At 45.1% G+C, this 22,071-nt stretch overlaps 1 protein-coding gene across 1 annotated transcript; it reads right to left on the reverse strand.

Annotated features, from left to right (window-relative positions):
* Positions 1 to 51: 51 nt before the first annotated feature.
* PDZD9 (PDZ domain containing 9) lies at positions 52 to 16,055 on the reverse strand. Its single transcript, XM_032242706.1, has 4 exons — positions 16,013 to 16,055; positions 12,945 to 13,124; positions 5,342 to 5,531; positions 52 to 965 (listed from the first exon to the last, which is right to left on the reverse strand). The coding sequence occupies exons 1-4, from the start codon at positions 16,053 to 16,055 to the stop codon at positions 572 to 574; spliced, it is 807 nt and encodes a 268-aa protein (XP_032098597.1). The 3' UTR covers positions 52 to 571.
* Positions 16,056 to 22,071: the final 6,016 nt, after the last annotated feature.

The raw sequence follows: 22,071 nt of genomic DNA on the forward strand, positions 1-22,071 counted from the left end.
TTCCATTAATTCATTTTTTATGTCTGATTTATCTTTACTGACAGAGTTTTGTTTTTCTCTCATCTTCTGTCTCTTATCTGTTACTGTCCTGTCTCTTTCAAGTAATTAACTCTCAACTCAACATTTAAAGTAAAAGAGCTAAAAAGTGGAAAAAAAATGCTAATGTGAATAACTAGCCAAGGAATCTATCTCTTAATTATTTTAATTATAGTACTTGAAGTTTACAAAAACAGAAACTAAATACTTAAAGAAAAATGTGTTTACATAAAGTGCCATTCTTTACTGTGTTCAGACATTCTGATACTAGATTTCTATACTGCATTTTCTAAAAATAAATTCTTCTCAGAAAGGAGGGTCTTATTCTGAAGAGATTTGTGAGGCCTGCAAGACCCCAGGGAAGTCTTTAGATAACGCTGTTGAAGAATATCTCTAATGGCTTTATAAACGCAGTCAGAAGAGAAGAGAATTGGTGAGTCTGTAGACAGTCCTTGATAAGTATAGCAAACTTTTGCATGGTGAGGCACAAAACTGGGGTGTCTGCAAGATAAATGCTTATATGAACACAGATTTGCTAACCAACCTCTGATTCCGGTTGGGCTTTACCCTTTTCAACTTGGGCACAGTCTTCCAGCCAAAATGCATCTGAGGTAGAGGAAGTAGAGGAGGAAGAGCTTTCATTGTCTTGCTTCACCATTATCCAGTATGGAGAAGGGGCCCTCACTTCTTTCTGGTAGTCTCTATGAATCATCACATCACAATTAGTGTCTTTTCCCACACTAATAATATGGTTCTTATTATTATATCCATGCCAGTCTCTGGAGATGGATATTGGTCTCCTTGCAGGGTGATGCGGAGTTGACCATGGATATCTATAATATTGAAGTCTTTTATCTAAAACTACATGTTCATTATCATCACCGCTTGTGAAAGATTCATCTTTTGACAGCTCAGTTTTCTTTGGTGTGCTGAAATGAAAAGAATAGTGAATAAAATAGATTTTTCATGTCCAAACATTTATGGTCCCCTAACAAGATGCCTTATTGCTCACCTTATTACTCGCTTTATGGCTCATAAAAGAAATACAGTTTAGCTTTAGCACTACCTGTGTCATTAAAATGTTTCTTTTTTAAACTATTTTAAAAAATTTTCCATTTCTAATTGGAAATCAAATTCTGCCTTAACTTATTTCACAATACCTTAAAAAGTTTTTCACAGACTTGTACTAGACTACTGACCAGAATATTAGGAGGTGTTAAAGGGTCGTTTAATTTCACTGCAGCTAAAGTGACAGGTTCAACCTGGCCATCTCCTGAGAACTCTGCTCTTGTCGCTCACATGGCAATAACACAATATTACTGATAACCAAAGGAGTCAGGACGTCAGGAAATAGTGGGCCTTAAGGATCTTCAGTGTGCTAGTCATTAGTAAGTCTTTGAGTCTTTTTTTTTTTTTTTTTTTAATGCAGAGGGTCTTGCTCTGTCACCCTTGCTGGTATGTGGTGGCACAATCATAGCTTACTGCAACCTTGAACTCCTGGGCTCAAGTGACCCTTCAGCCTCAGCTTCCCAAGTAACTGAGACTACAGGTGTGTGTGCTGTATACCGCCACACCTGGCTAATTTTTATTTTATTTTTTGGTAAAAACAGGATCTTCCTGTTGCCCATGCCTATCTCAAACACCTGGCCTCAAGCAGTTTTCACCTTGGCCTCCAAAGTGCTAGGATTACAGGCATGAGCCACCGTGCCCAGCCAGGTTTTTGTTTGTTTTGGTTTGGTTTTGTAACGTTCTCCAATTATTGGCTTTCTTAATTGTTGAAACTTGGTGGTGCTTGCCTGCTAGCACCTCCAGGTCTCTGAACTTTCCTAATGCCTACAGTACCTGTGCTTGTTCTAACTTTCCAGAGTGAATGCTGCCACCTGCTTTCCCTCATCCTGCTGCTGTTGCCCAGCAGAACCAAAACTAGATCTTTGTGATTATAAATCTGTGGTACATTCTGCCCTGCTAAAGGAAGTAGGTTTCTTCCTCACCAGCCTGTTAAGACCTACTGGTGTTAGAATAACCTTGGCAGTCTGCCTGTTATATTTGCTTCCAAGCATTTGAATGCCTTTTCCTAAAGTTTGTCTCTTCTAGTAATAAACAGTTGATATCGAGTAATTTTTACTGAGAGCCACTAGTCTTAAATAATGATTTTGTCTAATTTGCCTTCAGACACACCCAGGTCTTCCTGAACAGCACATGAGTTTTTTTTTTTAAATCCAAGTATTAATAACTTTTTTTTTTTTCAGACTGCAGGGGGAGTCCTTGGCAACTCTGATGCTTAGGTAACCATAAAGGACAGGTATATTGTCATTAGATAATAAAGCCACAAGCCTGCAGAGGTCAGAATTGGCTGGAAACAAACTTTATATACCACTTGGCCTACCTAGAGTGTTATATGGAGAATTTTCTCCAGGGTGTACCCAGTGCTGTTTTCTCCAGGAAAAGATTATACCAACTTTGTGAAAGCAGCTTTTTCCTTCCCCGTCTTTTCCGCCCCCTTCCACATAAGTTACTAAAATGCCTTAGATATGAGTACTTTGCTTAATTAAGAAAGGGATTCAGAAGGTGCTTGGTATTGTTAAGTTTGTGGATTTTCGCCTCATACTTGGTTGTGCTGTTCTATCTTTTCATTACTTTTGAATGGTCAATCTGCCATCCTTAGAATTTAATATTCTGGATTTCAAAACTCCTCCAGGTAGTGAAAAAGCTTAGAACATAGTTGTTACGTAATCAGATGAGCCCAGGTTTTTAGAGTCGTAGCCTCCAGTATAGGGGTTGTTGAGTAGGATTGGTTGTGAGTTGTGATCATGCCACTACACTCCAGTCTGGGCAACAAAGGGATACCCTGTCTCAAAAATAAGACTTTTAAAATTAGAAATTAAAAACAAATGAGCCATTGACCACATGAAAGTCCTAGGGCAATTTTAGCAAAACAAGACAGACTCAGTCCCTGCCTTCATGGAGTTCACGTTCTCCAAGGGAAGCACAGTGAACAACTGATTACACAGATTATTTCATTAAAACTGGGATAAATGTGAAGGAGCATGCTGTGAGAGCCTATGTCAGGTGGACCTGTTTCTAGGAAGACCCGTTGGAGAAAATACACTGGAGCCTTCAAGGGTGGCTACTGAAGAGCAGAGCCACAAGCATGTTGTAGAGAAGAGTAAGAGCAAAGACTCTGAGGCAAAGAGCAGCAAAAAGAGCTGGAAGCTAAAAGTGGGCTAGAGAAGGATGGGAAAGCAGTATGAGATGACTTTGGAATGGTATGTAGAGGCCAGCTGAACCCCGTAGAGCATTATAGGCCAATGTGAAGATTTTGGCATTTATCTAAGGAACGAAAGGTCTTAGATTTTTTGCAGGAATGTGCCAGGATCAGAGTTACATTATAAAAAATTGCTCTGTGTAGAAAATAAATAGGGGGCAAGAGTAGATGCAGGGAGCTGGTCACAGTGGCGCAAGCCTGTAATCCCAGCTGCTTGGAAGGCTGAGGCAGGAGAATTGTTTGAGCCTGGGAGTACAAGACCAGCCTGGGAAAAATTGCAAGACCCCGTCTCAAAAAAAAAAAAATTAATTTGGCCGGGTGCAGTGGCTCACACCTGTAATCCCAGCACTTTGGGAGGGCTAGGTGGGAGGATCACTTGAAGCCAGGAGTTCGAGACCAGCCTGGGCAACATAGACCCTGTTTCTACTAAAAATCAAAAGAGTTTGGCCAGATGTGGTGGCACACACTTGGGATCACAGCTACACGGGAGGCTGATGTGAAAATCGAGTGAGCCGGGAAGGTTGAGGCTACAGTGAGTCATGATCCCACCACTGCACTGCAGGTTGGATGACAGAGTGAGACCCTGTCACAAAAAGGAAAAATTAATTTTAAAAAGTAGATGAAGGGAGACCAAATGGCGGCTTTGTTGGAATGATCATAGTGGCTAGAGAGACATGGATGAATGTGAGAAGACAAATATCTTAATGTTTGGTGGGAGCAGGAGGAGGGAGATGGAGAAATCAACTACAACCCCTAAATTTCTGGCTTGTTTGACTAGACAAACGCTACCCCAGTAAGATAGAGCCATCATGGGCTGGCTTTTGATTTTAAGCATAATGAGTTTGAGGAGTTTATGGCACATCCAATGGAGATATCAAGTGGGTGTTTAAAAATACAAATTTGCCGAGCACGGTAGCGCATGCCTGTAATCCAGGCACTTTGGGAGGCTGAAGCAGGCAGATCACCTGAGGTCAGGAATTCAAAACCAGCCTGGCTGACGTGGTTAAACTTTGTCTCTATTAAAATACAAAAATAAGCTGGGTGTGGTGGCGTGTGCCTGTAATCTCAGCTACCCTGGAGGCTGAGGAAGGAGAATCACTTGAACCTGGGAGGCAGAGGTTGCAGTGAGCCAAGATCACACCACTGCACCCCAGCCTGGCGATGAGCCAAACTCCGTGTCCCTCCCCCCCCCAAAAAAAATACAGTTTTGGTGATAATACAATTTGAAAGTAATTAGCATGTGAATAGTCATAGAAACCAGGGGCATCAATGAAATTGCCTAGGAGAAAGGACACCAAGAGGAAATGGCCAGAGGTAACAGGAAAATCAGGGGAGTGTGGTGTCACAGAAGCCTGGGAAGTGCTATTTCAAGAAGAGTGTGGGTGGAAATTATTAAGTGTCTAATGCTGCTCAGAAGCCAAGCAAGATAAAGACAGAAGAGTCTTCTGGGATCAGAAGTGTGAAGGCTATGGGTGGCCGTGAGAAAAGGACTCAGCCAAGGGATGAAAGCAAAGCCTAGATTGAAGTGGGTTGAGGAGTGTCTGGGAAGTGGCGTCTCTCGAGGAAAGGGAGGTGTCTAATACAGCTTTCAGCAAGTTGGGAGGGGATGCAAGAGACTCCAGTGGCTGGAGAGGGCAGGGAGAGGAGAGGGGACTGAAGATAGAATTTGCTAAGACCGGAGAAGTTTAAAAAGGCTTAGATGTTATTGGGAAGGACCCAGAAAAAAGAAAGTTGGATAATGCAAAAGAAAATCGGATTCACAAGACGCATTTTAAGGACTGACTTGCAGGTAGGCATGGGGACAGAGTTCCCAACAGATGGCTTGTTTTTTAACTCCAAGTTGACTTTATCATGCTTTGTCATATTAGAGCCTATAGATTGTCCTTTCCAAAAACCAGAAACCCAGGAAATTACTGACAGTGTCACCAGTCCTCCTGTCATGATTCTTATCATTTGATAATTGTCACATTAAACCATCTATGCCTCACAGGCCCTGGGATTCTGTATTATAACAAACAGTTCCTAAAATGAACTATTTACCTTGTTACTGGGAATTTGGTCTCAGGGATTAAGTCATATATTTCTTGCCATTCTTCAGGAATGTCAATAAAATCTCGGTAAACCTTGATTTGTAGCACTGTTCCAATGGTGATATGTTGCAAAAGCTGTAAAAATTCTCGCAGAGTATATCCCAACACACTGGCATGGCCAACACTAATCAGAACATCACCTGAAGAGGGAAAAATGATATATCAGTATAAATAAGGGGCCATGTTGATTTCTTTATTGTGAGGTATTTCATTTTATATTCATATTGTTGCTTCATTTTATATTCATATTGTTCATATTGTTGCTTCTTTTTGAACCAAAACCAGGCTTCAGCCTTTATTTATAAAGATGTTCATCTTCATGATATGAATGTCCTTTGCATAATGAAGAATGTATGCAAGATGTTTCTTAATAGCAGTGTAATGGTAGACATTATATGATGTTTTTGAGACGTTTCTGAAGTTCTTAATGTGACAGAGGTCAAAAAACATTTATAATAGGAATCAGCCTTTAGGATTCTAAAAATAGAGTAGTTTCAAATAAAATGAATGGCTATTAGTAGGAAAGAAAAAACCACTTACACTAAGTGATGAATAAATGACCTACTTTCTATTATACCTGCCTGGCAATTTCCAGTGCCCTCCACAGTTAATACACCATATTAAACATAAAGCCTTTCATTTTAATTTTCTACCCTTGTGCAGTATTAGTTGAGCAAATAATTCTGTATAAAACATGGGGTAATTAGGCATGCTTTAATTAACTGTAAGATGTGTATGCAGTGAGTATGTTGGTTTAAAGGGATTTGACAGCTACGTTTCCCTATCTCAGGGCAATGCAGGGCAAGAAAAGAAGCAAGATGGTCAATCATGCAGTCTCTGAGTCCCCAGCAGGTGGTAAGAGGACTACATCTTGAGCACTAAGTCCCCAAACCCCCAAATTGGAGGACGCTAAAAAGACCAATTGTTCACTTGCTCTGACCTCCCCCATATCCCCACCTCCAGCAGCTAGGTCATGGACCTGTGAGTGAGATCCAGTCACTGGACACTCCCACCTGGGTCACTGAACCCTCCCACCTGGGTCACTGAACCTGGAGCAGGAGATGCAGAAGAGTGATGGGAGCTTCCAGTTGCCAAAACAGCTCGTGATTCTCTCACCATTTTCCAAGCCTGCTTCTCCAGCCTTTCGGGCAATTCTGTCAGACTCAGTATCCCAAATTCAGTGCATTAACAGAACTGTTTTGTTTTTTGCAATGAGGAACCCTGACTGCTACAAGAGCATTCAGCAAGACTTGAGAAAGGAATACAAAGGATTTGCTTTTTAAGGACCGACTCACGTTGGGCAAAATCTTAAGTCTTCAGATCTTACTAGTACCGACCTGCTGGGAACCCTCAATCACCCTCATTCTAAGACAGCTGAAGCCTAACCTCAGAGAAGGAAAGGGTCAAGAAGTGCCTTCTCTGATGCATTCACTGGGCTTCTATCTGGAATTAGACTGATCCCAAAAGAAGCCTCCAAGGAATGCCAAGGACAAATGTCCATAGCTCTAGATCCTATCAAAGTTTCCAGAATTCAAGAAAATGAATACTTAGAAGGGTGGAGAAAAACCTCCAACTTTGGTCTGAAGCAGTAGCTGGGGGTAATACAATCAATCATGTATCTGAAGCTCACTTCAGAATGAAACAAGGCTACCTGCAGCTTAAGCAATATGAAACAGCTGCTGATCGTACTGAGGTTAATTATAATGGCGAAAAAAAAAAAACCCTCCCTGGATGAGCTTACTTGCCTAATGTTAAAGGCAGTGTTTATAGCTGAAAGCTATGGTGTGGCATTCTGCTTAATTATGTTGTAAAAGGGTGACTTTTATCAAGAGGGCAGAAAATAAACAGCTTAATTTCCTGACCGTTCTGGCTGTAAACCAAACATGTCAGCATGTGAATGTGATTACTCCAGCAATAGATATTAACATTGCCCTTCATACAGAAACACCAATTTGGTATTTATGAATGCCAACCTCATTACATATTTTTTTCTATATTAATGGGCTATAGGAGTGACATTATATAAACTTTGTTTTGATTAGCTATATTAAATCAACTTTGCAGCAGCCAAGCCACTACTGAAAAATAGATTTTATTTATTTTTTTCATCTCTCCAAACTAGGCTGGAAGTTCCATAAGTTCCTCATGGCTAGGGACCACGTCTGTTTGGTTGACCACTACACCCCCAGTGCCTAGCTGGTTGTCTGCATATACCAGGCCTTCAGGAAATGCTTAGGGAGTAGCCAGTCCATGACTTGTATTTGCTGTTGAAGCTACATAATTTTTTTTTTTCTTGAGACAGGGTCTCACTTTGTCACACAGGCTGGAGTGCAGGGATGCAAATACAGCTCAAGCAACCCTCCCGCCTCAGCCCCTGGAAAAGCTGGGACTACAAGCTCAAGCACCCACCATGTTCGGCTAGTTTTTATATTTTTTATTGAAATGGGGTTTTGTCAGGTTCCCCCCACTGGTCTTGAACTCCTGAGCTCAAACAATTTGCCCGCCTCAGCTTCCCAAAGTGCTCAGATTCCAGGTGTGTGCTACCGTGCCCGGCCTACATTAATTAGATTTTATTATTATTATTATTTTTTGAGATGGAGTCTTGCTCTGTCACCCAGGCTGGAGTGCAGTGGCATGATCTTGGCTCACTGCAACCTCCGCCTCCCGTGTTCAAGCAACTCTCTGCCTCAGCCTCCCGAGTAACTGGGATTACAGGCACCTGCCACCACGCCCAGCTAATTTTTTTCATACTTTTTAGTAGAGATGGGGTTTCACCATGTTGCCCAGCTGGTCTCCAACTCCTGGACTCAAGTGATCCACCCGCCTCAGCCTCCCAAAGTGCTGGGATTACAGGCATGAACCACCGTGCCCAGCCAATTTCTTAAGATTTTGAATATCGGAGTCTGTTAAGGCCATACCGGCCAAAAAGAACTTAAAGTTAAGCCAGAATAAACTAACACTAAACTACATTAGGAAATCAACGTGAAAGAGAGAAATTTCAGCAAATAGATGAGAGATAATGGGGCTGGGAGGAAATGGGGTCAAAGGAACATCATGTTTCTACAATTATCATCTCCCAAGATCTCATCATCGTCTAAAACCACTGAATGACAGACTTTGAAGCCTAGACAGATGCTGAGGAGAACTGGCAGGTTTGTCACAAAGGTTTGGAGCTCTGGACTTCCTCTGTATTAAAATCTCATTTCTAGTTGTTAGGCAATTGGCTGAAAGGAATGGGTTTTCTAGACAGACATGGGTTCAAATCCCGGCTCTGAACACAGACTTAGTTGTATAACTAAAATGAACAAGTTATTTCATCTAATTCTCTGTATTTCATTATCTACATTTCAGTAGTGTTGCAAACATTAAATTAGATAATAGACGTGGGGCCAGGTGAGGTGGCCCATGCCTATAATCCCAGCACTTTGGGAGGCTGAGGCAGGAGGATCACTTGAGCCCAGGGGTTTGAGGCTGTAGTGAGCTATGATCGTGCCACTGCACTCCTGCCCTCCAGTCTGTGTGACAGAGTGAGACCCTGACTCTTACAAAGTTAGAATTAAAAGTGGAGTTAAAAAAGATAATAGATGGGGAAATATCTCCCACAATGCCTGGGACAAATGCTCACTTGTTATTTATTAAGCAAAGACATAACAAATGAGCCACTACTGTAGGAGTGACGGTTAATATTGTCAACTTGAGTGGATCGAAGAATGCAAAGTATTGTTTCTGGGTGTGTCTGTGAGGGTGTTGCTAGAAAAGATTAACATTTGAGTCAATGGACCTGGAGAGGCAGACCCAACCTTCAGTTTGGCTGGGCACCATCCAATCAGCTGCCAGCAAGGCCAGAAAAGCAGGTGGAAAAAGGTGGAATGAGCAGACTTGCTGAGTCTTCCAGCCTTCATCTTTCTCCTGTGCTGGATGCATCCTACTCTCAAACATCCAAAGTTCTTTGACTTTTGGACTCTTGGACTAACACCAGTGGTTTGCCAGGGGCTCTCGGGCCTTCAGCCACAGACTGAAGGCCACCCTGTCGGCTTCTCTACTTCTGAGGTTTTTGGACTTGGACTATTGTCTTCCCTGCTCCTCAACTTGCAGATGGAGGGGCAGAGTGATATGGTGTGGTTCTGTGTCCCCACCCAAATATCATCGCCAATGAAATCCCAACATTTTGAGGGAGGACCTGTAATCCCCACGTGTGGAGGGAGGGAGGTGATTGGATCATGGGGGCGGCTTCCCCCAGGCGGTTCTCATGATAGTGAGTGAGTTCTCACTAGAGCTGACAGTTTTGAGTGTTTGACAGCTCCTCCTTCACACACTCACACTCTCTCCTGCTGCCTTGTGAAGATGTCTGTCTCCCCTTCCAGCATGATTGTAAGTTTCCTGAGGCCTCCCTAGCCATACAGAACTGTGAGTCAATTAAACCTACTTCGTTTATAAATTATCCAGTCTAGGGTAGTATCTTTACAGCAGTGTGAGAATACACAAATTCAGTAGGTAAGTCCTGGACTTAAAAGATGAAATTCAAGACTGCTTCTAACCTCAAAGTGCTCACTAACAATAGCCCTGCCGTGAGATTCTGTGTTGCCCGCCTAAAAGTGTACTCCTGTCCCACTGTAGCACCCTGGAGTATGTACCCAGATCATCACCCAGCATCTGTCACCTGACCATGGAGAAGCTGAGACGCAGCAGAAAAGTCCATGGGACCTGTCCTGGAGTTCTTTTGATCCGGTAAGTCCAGAACTCTCCACCTGCCATTTGTTCTCCACCACCAAGTAGTGATGTGTGGGGAAAATGCTTTGGATATTAAAGTAGAGTAAACTGTTACATGATATCATTACGTATCTGCTTTCTTCTTTAATCCATTGCTTGGAACCCTTAGCTGCAAAATAGAATTAGCTGAGGAGCTTTTAAAACAAACTGCCCTGTCCCAGTCCAAGAACGATCAAATCAAAACCTCTAGGGAGATAGGGCCCAGGCATCTTAGTTTTAAAGTTCCCCAGGTGATTCTAATAGGTAAGCAGAGTTGCAAACCAGTAGCTTAATCCACTGGGACCCCCATTGCCAATATTTCTACAGTGCTTCAGTTTTAAAAGCACTTTCATAAAAATTAGTTCATCATGCTGGGCTCAATGGCTCACATCTGTAATCCCAGCGCTTTTGGAGGCCACATGGGAGGATTGCTTGAGATCAGGAGTTTGAAACCAGCCTGGACAACATAATGAGACAACACCCACCCACCACCTCCACTGAGCACATCTACCAGAAAAAATTAGCTGGGCATGGTGGTGCACGCCTGAGTCCCAGCTACCCAGGAGGCTGAAGCAGGAGGATCACTGAGCCAAGGAGTTTAAGGCCACAGTGAGCCATGATCAAGACACTGAACTCCAGCATGGGTGACAGAGTGATACCCCATCTATCAAACAAACATACATTATTTCATCAAATCTTAGCAACCTCTAACAAACACAGGATTGTCCCAATTCAAAGATGAGGTAACTGAAGCCTGAAAGGTTAAGTGGCTTTGCCCAGGGTCACAGAACTAGAAAGTGTCAGACCCTAGGCCTGAATCAGGACAGCTAACACAAAACGTTTTTTCCATCTCACCACTGTGCCAGCCCGTTCTGCCGCCCCAACTCCTGAGCACAGCATTAGGCCCAGGCCAGGCACTGGGAAAACAGAACTGCATGGAAAATTCATTCACCCAAAGACATGAGGAGCAGGGCAGAATTGGTAAAGCCCTTGGACACTGGAGTCTGACAGAGAGGGTTCAACTCCCAGCTCCTTGGAGTGGCCATGGGCGAGTTACTAAATACCTGATTCCTTGTCTGCAAGGTAGTTTCATACAGAATCTAGCTCAGGGGTTGTGAGAGTGAAATGAGATCATGCAGCTAAGTGTAACAATGCTTAATACCGTCTATGAAAGAAAATACCTTTATGCACCTAGAGCCATAGCTCTGGAGTAACATGGTCCCTATGTTTGAATCCCCACTTAGGAGAAAGAGGTGACCTGAACAAGGAACTCAATCTCACTGAGCCTCATTAAGTAAATTTAATGTTATTATTTTCTTAGAGATAGGGTCTCACTCTGTTACCAGGTTGGCATGCAGTGGCACAATCATAGCTCACTGCAGCCTCAGCCTCCTGCACTCAAGTGATTCTCTCACCTCAACCTCCAGAGTAGCTAGGATTACAGGCACGGACCACCATGCTGGGCTACTTCTGTTTTGTTGTAGAAATGGTGATATGGTTTGGATTTGTGTCCCCGCCCAAATTTCATGTCGAACTATAGTCCCCAGTGTTGGAGGAGGGGTCTTGGGGGAGGTGACTGGATCAACAGAGGCAGACTTTCTCCTTGTTGTTCTCATGATAGTGAGTGAGTTCTCATGAGGTCTGGTTGTTTAAACGTGTGTAGCACCTCCCTCTGCTCTCTCTTCCTCCTGCTCCAACCATGTAAGATGTGCCTCCTTCTTCTTCACCTTCTGCCATGATTGTAAGTTTCCTAAGGCCTACCCTGCCATGCTTCCTGTACAGCCTGGCGGAACCATGAGCTAATTAAACCTCTTTTCACAAATTACCCAGTTTCAGGTATTTCTTTATAGCAGTGTAAGAATGGACTAATACAGACAGCATCTCACTATGTTGCTCAGGCTGGTTTTGAACTCCTGGCCTCAACAGATCCTCCCACCTTGGCTTCCCAAAGTGCTGGAATTACAGGTATGAGCCACTGTACATAGCCAGAATTAAATGAATTAATATGCCCAACAGTGATAGTTACGTAAGTCATAGCCACTGACTGGCCCATAGAAAGTTCTCATCCAATGTTGTCATATCTTTTTTTTTTTTTTTTTCTTTTTTTGAGACAGAGCCTCACTCTGTCACCCAGGCTGGAGTACAGTAGCATAATCTCAGCTCTGCAACCTCTACCTCCCTGATTCAAGTCATTCTCCTGCCTCAGCTTCCTGAGTAGCTGGGACTACAGGTGCCCACCACCATGCCCAGCTAATTTTCATTCATTCATTCATTCATTCATTTAGAGATGGAGTCTCACTTCTGTCGCCCAGGCTGGAGTGCAGTGCTGCAATCTCGGCCCACTGCAACCTCTGCCTCCCGGTTCAAGCAATTCTCCTGCCTCAGCCTCTCAAGTAGCTGGGATTACAGACATGTGCCACCACAACCAGCTAATTTTTGTATTTTTAGTAGAGATGGGTTTTCCCCATGTTGTCCAGGCTGGTCTTGAACTCCTGACCTCAGGTGATCCACCCACCTCAGCCTACCAAAGTACTGGGATTGCAGGAGTGAGCCACTGTGTCTGGCCAATTTTTATATTTTTAGTAGAGATGAAGTTTTACCATGTTGGCCAGGTTGGTCTGGAACACCTGACCTCAAGTGATCTACCCACATTGGCCTCCCAAAGTGCTGAGATTACAGGTGTGAGCCACCGCACCTGGCCTGTTGTCATAGCCTTATAGTTACACTGAAACCCAGTGACCCGAGTCTCCCTGCAGGGAAATGGGCAGAATGGGTGGTTGGGAGGCATGGGGAAAGGGCATCACCTGGCTGGAGTTTCCCATCACTGGCTGCAGCCCCCTTCCGGATGAGGTGGGTGATCTGGAGGTAGGGTCCATGCTGGATGATGATGAGGCCTAATCCTAGGCGGCCCACAGTGAGTTTGGTCTGCTGCGTCTTGCTCAAGTCATGTACAGATGTTTTGGCTTTGATGCTGACTCCTCCTTCTAACCGAAAAAGGGAACTTATTTCAGTCCTTCACCAAGACAGAAGCATGGCCATACCCACTGGGGTTCTGAAGCCAGACCCCTGAGGCAGTTATTTAATCCCTATTCCACAGATTCATTGTTGATCAAATGAGGATAAAAAGTGTTCACCTTGGAGAGCTGTTCGGTGAGAATTAAATGGGAGCATTAAAGGGCTTTTGCAGAGTCTGGCATAATTAATCAATATTAGTTAGTATTATCTATTCACTTAACAAATATTTATTGTTATAGATGGTATGCTAGGCCCTAGGTTTATCATGGTGAGCAAAACAGATGTGCTGGGTTTTTTTGTTTTATTTTAACAGATAGGGTCTCACTCTTTTGCCCAGGCTGGAGTGCAGTGGCATGATCACAGCTCACTGCAGCCTCGATATCCTGGGTTCAGGGGATCCTCCCACCTCAGCCTCCTGAGTAGCTGGGGCTACTGGCATGTGCTACTACACACGACTAATTTTTATTGTTTTTGTAGAGACAGGGGTCTCACTATATTGGCCACGTTGGTCTAGAACTCCTAGCCTCAAGCAATCCTCCCACCTCAGCCTCCCAAAGTGCTGGCGTTACAGGTGTGAGCTACCATGTGTTTCTTGTCCTCATGGATTTTACAGCCTAATGGAAGGGACAGATATCGATCAGTCATGTAAATACATGTTGAATAACAAACTGTGACTCATGCTATGAAAGAAAAGGATGGAGGGCTCTAAGAGTGAGTAACAGAGGGCCAAAGTCTCATCTGGGCACAGCGGGTCAGGCTTCCAGCAGGGTTAAATTTGAATGAAGGCCAAAAGGACCAATAGGAAATATTTAGGCAAAGAAGGAAGGAGCAGGAGCACATTGTATTAAGGTCTGAGACAGGAAGGAACAGGCCCTGTCAGAGGAGGGGGAGGCAGTAGGAGCGAGGGCCAAGCAGACAGAGGCTGCTTCTCAGACCTCCTTAGTGGAAAAGCTCAGAAGTGAGTTAAGCTGGACATGATTAGATGAAATGGAATGAAAATGAAACGGTCGTGGCACCTGTCATGACAGCAGCAGCGGAAATCAGCACAAGATAGATCCAAAAAGCACGTGGGAGGAAAATCCAAAGGCCTTGGAGACAACAGGTACTAGAAGGGGTTGCAATATGTTTTCTACAGAACCAAATCTCACAAGAAGAGTTTCAGGGACTAAAGGGACATTCAAAACACCAAGTTATTTTCCCAAGAGACAGCTGCTTGGAAACTCCTTTTTGGTACACAGGAAGCTCCTGGGGAGATCTGTTTCCAGCACACTTTTCCAGCATTTCACACACAACTCCTTTCCATAAGGACAAGTGACACACAGGCTCGCCAAGTCCATGTGGCTGTGGTGTTTTCAGAGCCACTGCTGAGGGAAAGGCTCCACCAGCTCCCTGCCTCTGGCTGTGGGGAGTTGGAGGGGTTCGTGGCCCTTTCCTCTAAAGCAGACATCCTTGCCCAACCTCAACTTCCTCCAAACCAGATGCTCTCTGTTTGGGAAAATAAAACAGCATAATATAAACAAGATAACATCTTCAGAGACCTTTCAGGATTCTGGGAGCAATTGGGGGCAGGATATGCCCTGTCTGAGCCTCTGGTTCCTGAGCAAACGGAGAAGTCACATCTTGGGCAGGGTTCAGTGGTTCTAATCTCAGCTTGCAAATTCAATGTGCTTATAAGATCAGCTACCAGGAGCCCACTTTTAAAAATCAGCAGGGTTAAGTGAAAGAAGCCGGACTCAAAAGGCTTCTTACACACAGATGAAGGATGTGTCTCAGGAGCTTGATCCAGGCCTCTATAAGCAAATGCAGAAGTTCGGGAAGGCAACAAACACAAATACATCTTGCAAAATAAAAAAACTTTGGGTCAGGCATGATGGCTCATGCCTGTAATCCCTGCACTTTGGGAGGCTGAGGCGGGGGTATCACCTGAGGTCAGGAGTTTGAGACCAGCCTGGCCAACATAGTGAAACCCCATCTCTACTAAAAATACAAAAATTAGCCGGGCACGGTGGTGCATGCCTGTAATCCCAGCTACAAGCCTGGGTGACAGAGCAAGATTCCGTCTCAAAAGAAAAAAAAAAAAACCTGGACAAAGTGAAGAAGATGGATGTGAATCTTCTTCTTGGACCAAGTAAATACACACAATCTCCTGTCTCACATGCTAGCAACATACCAGACCACTCTGCTTCATTTTGGGAGAAAACTTCTCACACTATGGCAGCCATCCATGATCGTTTCACAGGTTATCACCTATATAAATTCACTACTTCAAAGCGCTTCCAAAAGCCAGTGAAAAAACTAGTTGAGAAAGAAGAGAAGTAGCTCACCCAGCAAGAAAGCACAGATACGGCAGTGCAGGAGCTGAGTCCGTTAATTTCATTAGAGAATGAAAACCAGCAGAAGGAAAAAGCTGAAGATGGAAAAAGTATTGTACCTGCCTTAGACAACGGCTCTTCACACAGTGCATGCTCAGAATGAACTATTAGATATGAAACCTGAGGAAGGTGCTCACTTGCGCCCAGTGGCAGGGACCCTGGAACCTGAAGGTGCTGACAAAGACGACCCTCCTGCTGTTGGGTGAGATCTTCAATGCCTCCTCCCTGGAAGAGAGTGAGCTCAGAAAAGAGTGGGCCGCTGTGTTTGGGGACAGCAAGCTGGAGGAGGCAGCACTACGACCCTGGAAGAGCCAGACGCCAAGCTCCAGACTCAAATACGAAAAACTTACAGGTCTTGCTACAGGGCTGATCAGAGAGCAATGTCAACCTTCCCAAGGACAAGCAGTCTAAATGACAACAGCCCGGCAGTCAGAAAGCCTAATGCTGCCTAGGACCCAACTGCGTGGTTCAGCCTCTTCACCAACCTCCAGTCATTATCAAATCCTGGTGCTGTTCGGAAAAAGCCATAAAGAACAAGAATTGCTCAATGCAGGAGTCTACAGCCTTCGGAAAGCCCACCTGGGCGCTGGCAGAAGTATAAAATGATTAGAGCCTAGGCAACATAGTAAGACCTCATCTCTACTGATTAGGCTAGGCATGGTGGCTCACACCTGTAATCCCAGCGCTTTGGGAGGCTGAGGGTAGGTGGATCACTTGAGGTCAGGAGTTCGGGACCAGCCTGGCCAGCATGGCGAAACACTGTTGCTACTGAAAATAACAAAAATCAGCCAGCTGTGGTGACTCATGCCAGTAATCTCAGCTACTCAGGAGGCTGAGGCACAAGAATGGCTTGAATGCATGAGGCAGGGGTTGCAGTAAGGTAAGATCATACCACCACACTCTAGCCTGGGCCACAGAGCAAGACTCTGTCTCAAAAAACAAAAAACAAAAAACCTAAATTAGCTGTGTGTGGTGGTGCATGCCTGCAGTCCCAGCTATGGGAGGCTGATGCAGGAGAATTTCTTGAGCCCAAGAGGTGGAGGCTGCAGTGAGTCAGGAGCACAACACTGTACTCCAACCTGAGTGAAAGAAAAAGACCCTGTCTCTAAAAATAAAATACAGAGACCAGTATGTTGTTTTAAGATTTATGTGCCATTTTAATAAAAATGAAAGGGCCAAAGTCCCTATTTACATTGGTATAATTTTTAAAAGGCACCTTACTATATGATTTCATTTTTATGACATTCTCCATGGAAAAGGCAAAAAAAAAAAAAAAAAAAAAAAAACCCTGTAAAAAACAGATGGGGGTGTGAGGAGCTGCAGTGGGGTGGGGTTGACTACAATTGTGCATCTCAAAGTAATTTTAGGGAGTGGTAGAGCTGTTCCCTATCTTGATGGAGGGGATGGTTCAACGTGGGTATAGGTTTGTCAAAACTCATACCACTGTACTTTTAAAAGGGCGGAATCTTACTGTATGGAAATATACCTTGATAAAAATAATGGTGGCCCAAGGCGAGAGGATCACTTGGGGTCAGGAGTTTGAGACCAGCCTGGCCAACATAGCAAAACCCCATCTCTACTAAAAATACAAAAATTAGCTGTGCGCAGTGGTAGGCACCTGTAATCCCAGCTACTAGTGAGGCTGAGGCAGAGGAATCCCTTGAGCCTGGGAGGCAGAGGTTGCAGTGAGCCGAGATGGTGCCACTGCACTCCAGCCTGGGTGACAAAGTGAGACTCCTTCTCAAAATAATAATAATAATAATAATAATAATAATAACTCTGGCGACAGGTCATCTCCCAGGCCAAGAGTGTGCCTTTGCCATTTTACAGAGGAGGAAAAATGAGGAAGGCTTGATCCCCAGGGCTTCACCCCCTCCCTTCTCCCCAATTACCTTTTTTGTTTTTACGGGAGGCCTTCTGCATGGCCCCGGAGGGCGGGTGGCTCGGGAGGGCCTCCCGGAGCAGAGGCTGGAGTCAGTTCCACTCCCAACAGTTTCGAACCTCACCCTTGGGCACCGCCCTCGGGATGGCCGCCAGGGGGCGCTGCGCCGCCGTTGTCCAGAAGTTGGGTGGCAGTGAGGCCTCCGCAAGGCTTCCCGTGGACCCTGCAAAATGTGGCTTGAGTATTGTACGCCAGTATACTGTGTAGAAACTTCTGCAGAGACTAGCACCGTGCCTAACCCACAATGGGTTCTTCATTCCTTCTTTTCCTTTCTCTTCTTTCTTTTAAGAGACAGGGGCTGGGTCTCACTATGTTGCTCAGGCTGGTCTCGAACTCCTGGGCTCAGGTGATCTGCATGCCTCAACCTCCCAAAGTGCTGGGATTACAGGCATGAGCCACCATGCTTGGCTTCTTCATTCTTTTTTTTTTTTTTTTTTTTTTTTTTTTTGAGTCTTGCTTTGTTGCCTAGGCTGGAGTGCAGTGGCACACTGCAACTTTTACCTCCCAGGTTGAGGCAATTCTCTGCCTCAGCTCCCCAAGTAGCCAGGATTACAGGCGCCATTTTTTTTTTTTTTTTTTTTTTTGTATTTTTAGTAGAAATGAGGTTTCACCATCTTAGCCAGACTGGCCTTGATCTCCTGACCTCGTGATCCACCTGCCTCGGCCTCCCAAAGTGCTGGGGTTACAGACATGAGCTACCATGCCTGCCCTCTTCATTCATTCTTGGTGAACCTAAGAAACAGGGAGGGGGAGAAGGCACAGAGGAGGGTGTCCAAAGATGTGAGGTGGTCTGCAGAGGAAGATCACAGCCAGAAGATCACAGGAGATCACAGAATACCTAGAAGATCAGAGAATCCCTGCTGTGCTCTGAATAATGGTATTTTTAAAAAAATGGTTACATCAGTAGCTCCAATGCTTTGGAACTGCACTTTTTTTCATGGATGTTTTGAATAAGAAAAGGCCCCAGGGTGGCCTAAAAAAAATGAGTCACTATTAGGAGAGGCACTATTAATGCTTCCTTCTTTTTTCCAAGATAATTCTTCCTCCCACACACATTCACTCACGCAACAAGTATTTGCAGGGAGCTGCTCTGTTGTTTAATGATACTGGGGACACAACAGTAGGCAAAACAAAGACAGAAACACAGGCTCTAACCTCTTGAAACCTGTACTTAAAAAACAGATGAAGTGGACACTTTTAGGAAAACATAAATTATCAAAAATAAATTCTAGGCTGGGTGTGGTGGCTCACACCTGTAATCCCAGGTACTCAGGAGACTGAGGCAGGAGGATCACTTGAGCCTAGGAGTTTGAGATCAACTTGGGCAACATAGCAAGACCCTGTCTCTATAAAAAAATTTAAAAATTAGCTGGACGTGGTGGTGTGCATCTGTAGTCCTAGCTACTCAGGAGGCTGAGGTGGGAGGATTATTTGAGCCTGGATTTGAAGCTGCAGTGAGATATGATCAAGCCAACCACCCTCCAGCCTGCATGACAGAGCAAGATCTTGTCTTAAAAAATAAAAAAGAGTAAGTAAATTAATACATTCTAGAAGAAAGAGAAAACCTAATGAGGTAGGTCCTGGTGTTATCCTTGGTGTGATGAAACTGAGAGGCTAAGCACTTTGCCCCATCCCTTCAACAAAGAGTTATTAAGCACCTATTAGGCATCAGGCACTAAGCAAAGATTTCCATGGTAAATCTGGTTACATCCCAGCTTATTCTGTTGTTTCTGTGGCTCTACACAGACAATAAGCCAGGGCAGATTCTTTTTGTTGTTGTTTTTCAGATGGGGTCTCATTCTGTATTCTGTCACCCAGGCTGGAGTACAGTGATGAAATCTTGGCTCACTGCAACCTCCACCTCTCAGGCTCAAATGAGCCTTCCACCTCAGCCTCCTGACTAGCTGGGACCAGAAACCTGTGTCACCACGCGTGGCTCATTTTTGTAATTTTAGTAGAGACGGGGTTTCACCATGTTGGCCAGGCTGGTCTCAAACTCCTAAGCTCAGGTGATCCACCTGCCTTGGCCTCCCAAAGTGCTGGGATTACAGGCATGAATGCCAGGGCAGATTTCTCATTAGATAAATCCTGTGTTGCAGAGACTGGTAGGTAGAGCTATTCTGTACCTCAAATCTCCTGCAGGTGGCTTCTTGTGACAGGTCACTTTTCCTCTTCCAAACAGTCTGGTGGGGGTCTATATAGATACCAACTTAATTATATCATAAAATACATCCTTTTCCTTCATCCTCCTACCATCAGGATAAGGGTGAGAGTTTGTGGGAATAGAGCCCATCAGCATATATGGTTCTGTGATAGGAGCACACTGGGGCCTGGCCCCCTCTTAGTCTTCCCTCCATCCCAGGCTGAGAAGTATCTTTAGAGCAGATGCCAAGGTCACGCTGATTGGTGGAACTGTAGGATACAAACTGTCATGGGTGCTGTGCTGTGTTGTGCTGCCAAGATCTTCCTTCAGGGCTGAAGGACTTACACCTCCCACCCTCACTATTGCTACTGCTGAAAAGAGCCCCTTGCCCAAGATCTCACCTTCCCAAATAAATTAGCATCTGGTGACTGGTCAATGCAGGGCCATCCCAGGTTCAGAGCTTACCCTGCGGTCCACTGAGGCCCTGTTGTGGCTGCATTGCAGCCTGACTTTTCCCTCTGCCCTGTCCTGCTTTTTTTTTTTTTTTTTTTTTTTTTGAGACAGAGTCTTGCTCTGTTGCCCAGGTAGGAGTGTAGTGGCATGATCTCGGCTCATAGCAACCTCCAACTCCTGGGTTCAAGTGATTCTCCTGCCTCGGCCTGCTGAGTAGCTGGTATTACAGATGCCTACCACCATGCCCGACTAATTTTTGTATTTTTAGTAGAGACAGGGGTTTCACCATATTGACCAAGCTGGTCTTGAACTCCTGACCTTAGGTGATCTGCCCACCTCAGCCTCCCAAAGTGCTGGGATTACAGGCGTGAGCCACCATGCCTGGCCCCTGCTTCATTCCTTCTTCCTAAGAATAGAGCTAGGATGGATCACCTAATACCCAGGTAATAATGAGGAGCCCATCCCTGGTACAGAAGGAGCATAGCTAGCCACTGGCAGGGGAAACTCTAAGATGGCTAAGTTTTTTTACAAGCAGTAAATGGGATGGGGTATCGCGGCGGGGTGGGGAAGCAGATAAGAGTATTCCATCACCAGGAAGGAATCGGGTTGAGACTTCGCATAGGGGCAGGGGAACATTGGGCACCTACGTGATCTATTTAGGTGTCTCTTAGTACTCCTTTACCCTATTTGGACAGTAAATGAACAAATACAGCAACTACTGCCTGCGAAGTGCACAGCAACTAGGTGCTCAAATTCTTAGGGATGGAAGTCTAGGCCACCCCACCACATAAGCCGCCTACATCATCTGAGGTGCTGGCAGTGGGGGAGAGGAATCTAGGATGGATAGAAGAAGGGACTGAAGGGTATGTTAGTTATGCCTCTAGATGGGCTGTAGCGGCAGCAGGAGTTGTGGTTTGTCCCACTAACCTTCCTCTGTGCGTTTCCCACAGAAAAAGATGCCCCAGGGTCCTGAAGGGCTGCTGTCCAAACTTAAGCAGCAAATGAGAGGCACAGCTCCCTGCGGCACTTTTGCAAATGCTGCACTACACTGCCTCGGTCAGGACGGAAGGACTATTCCCCGGCTACTAGGAGGGTGGTAGGTTGACAATCTCAGCTGTCAGCCCTCTTGAGGAATTGTCTTTGTCCAAAGTGAGCTGCCCTCCAAGCTAACGCTCCATGGCAGGTCACTGCAGGGATGAAAAGGCTTGGCCCCTTTACTCCAACTCAGGCCAACTCCGAGCAGCTATCCCAGCTTCAGAGCTTCCCTTGGGGTCTGCCAAAGCCTCCTGTGATGGCAGCACAGACTGACTTCTTCCTCTTCCCATCCTGCTTCCTTTTCCCCCAGAGGACTTGATCTTCAAAGGCTCTCTAATAAACTTCCTGCACACTGATCAATAATGTCATTTCTGAGTCTGCTCAAAGGGAACCAATCCATGAAACAAACCGAGATTTGAACCCCAGGCACAAGCTGCTAACACTGGATTTAGTTTCTTGTGTCTTCTCTAACCCCCAGAACCCCAGGTACACATGTGTGGTCATCCACCATGCTCTTGGCCCACATGGTAAACTTAACCCCTAGGGTGGCAGTGTGTTCTTTATTGAGATACTCCTTGAAGAGAAGAGTGATCACACAGTCCCTTCCACAGCTTTCCCTGCGGTCCCAGCTGGATTCAGCCTCTTCTGGCCAAGGTCTACCATCCATCACAATAAAGCATGCCATGTTCACGGCCCTTTAACAGCTGCAGAATGGCTATTTATGACTTCAGGCTGCCAGCACAGCTCCCTCCTGGAAGCCTTCTATGTTCTTCTGGATCCCCAAGGCTTTCTGCCATAAGGAGCCTCGTGGCTCATTTCTGAAGCCCCAGCTGCTCCGCTTAGGGGTGGGTGAAAGGATGGGATGCTTCTGTCATTGAGTCCAGGAGTCTTGTTAGGCCAGCTGGGGAAAAAAAGCCCAGAGAGGCGACATGGCTTTCCCAAGGTCAAATCAGTAGCAGGGCAGGAACTAG

The sequence above is a fragment of the Sapajus apella genome, unplaced genomic scaffold (genome assembly GCF_009761245.1).
Source record: "Sapajus apella isolate SASKATOON/1434 unplaced genomic scaffold, GSC_monkey_1.0 scaffold51, whole genome shotgun sequence".
In the NCBI taxonomy this organism is placed as follows: Eukaryota; Metazoa; Chordata; class Mammalia; order Primates; family Cebidae; genus Sapajus; species Sapajus apella.

What these genes read in the sequence shown, in the direction of transcription:
- PDZD9 (XM_032242706.1), bottom strand. Translation starts at nt 16,055, where the DNA reads ATGGCTTTTTCCGAACAGCACCAGGATTTGATAATGACTGGAG. An exon ending in TGATGGGAAACTCCAGCCAG is followed by an intron (nt 5,532 to 12,944) that starts GTGATGCCCTTT and finishes TTCCCTCTTCAG; the next exon opens with GTGATGTTCTGATTAGTGTT. An exon ending in ACCAAATTCCCAGTAACAAG is followed by an intron (nt 966 to 5,341) that starts GTAAATAGTTCA and finishes TTTTCATTTCAG; the next exon opens with CACACCAAAGAAAACTGAGC.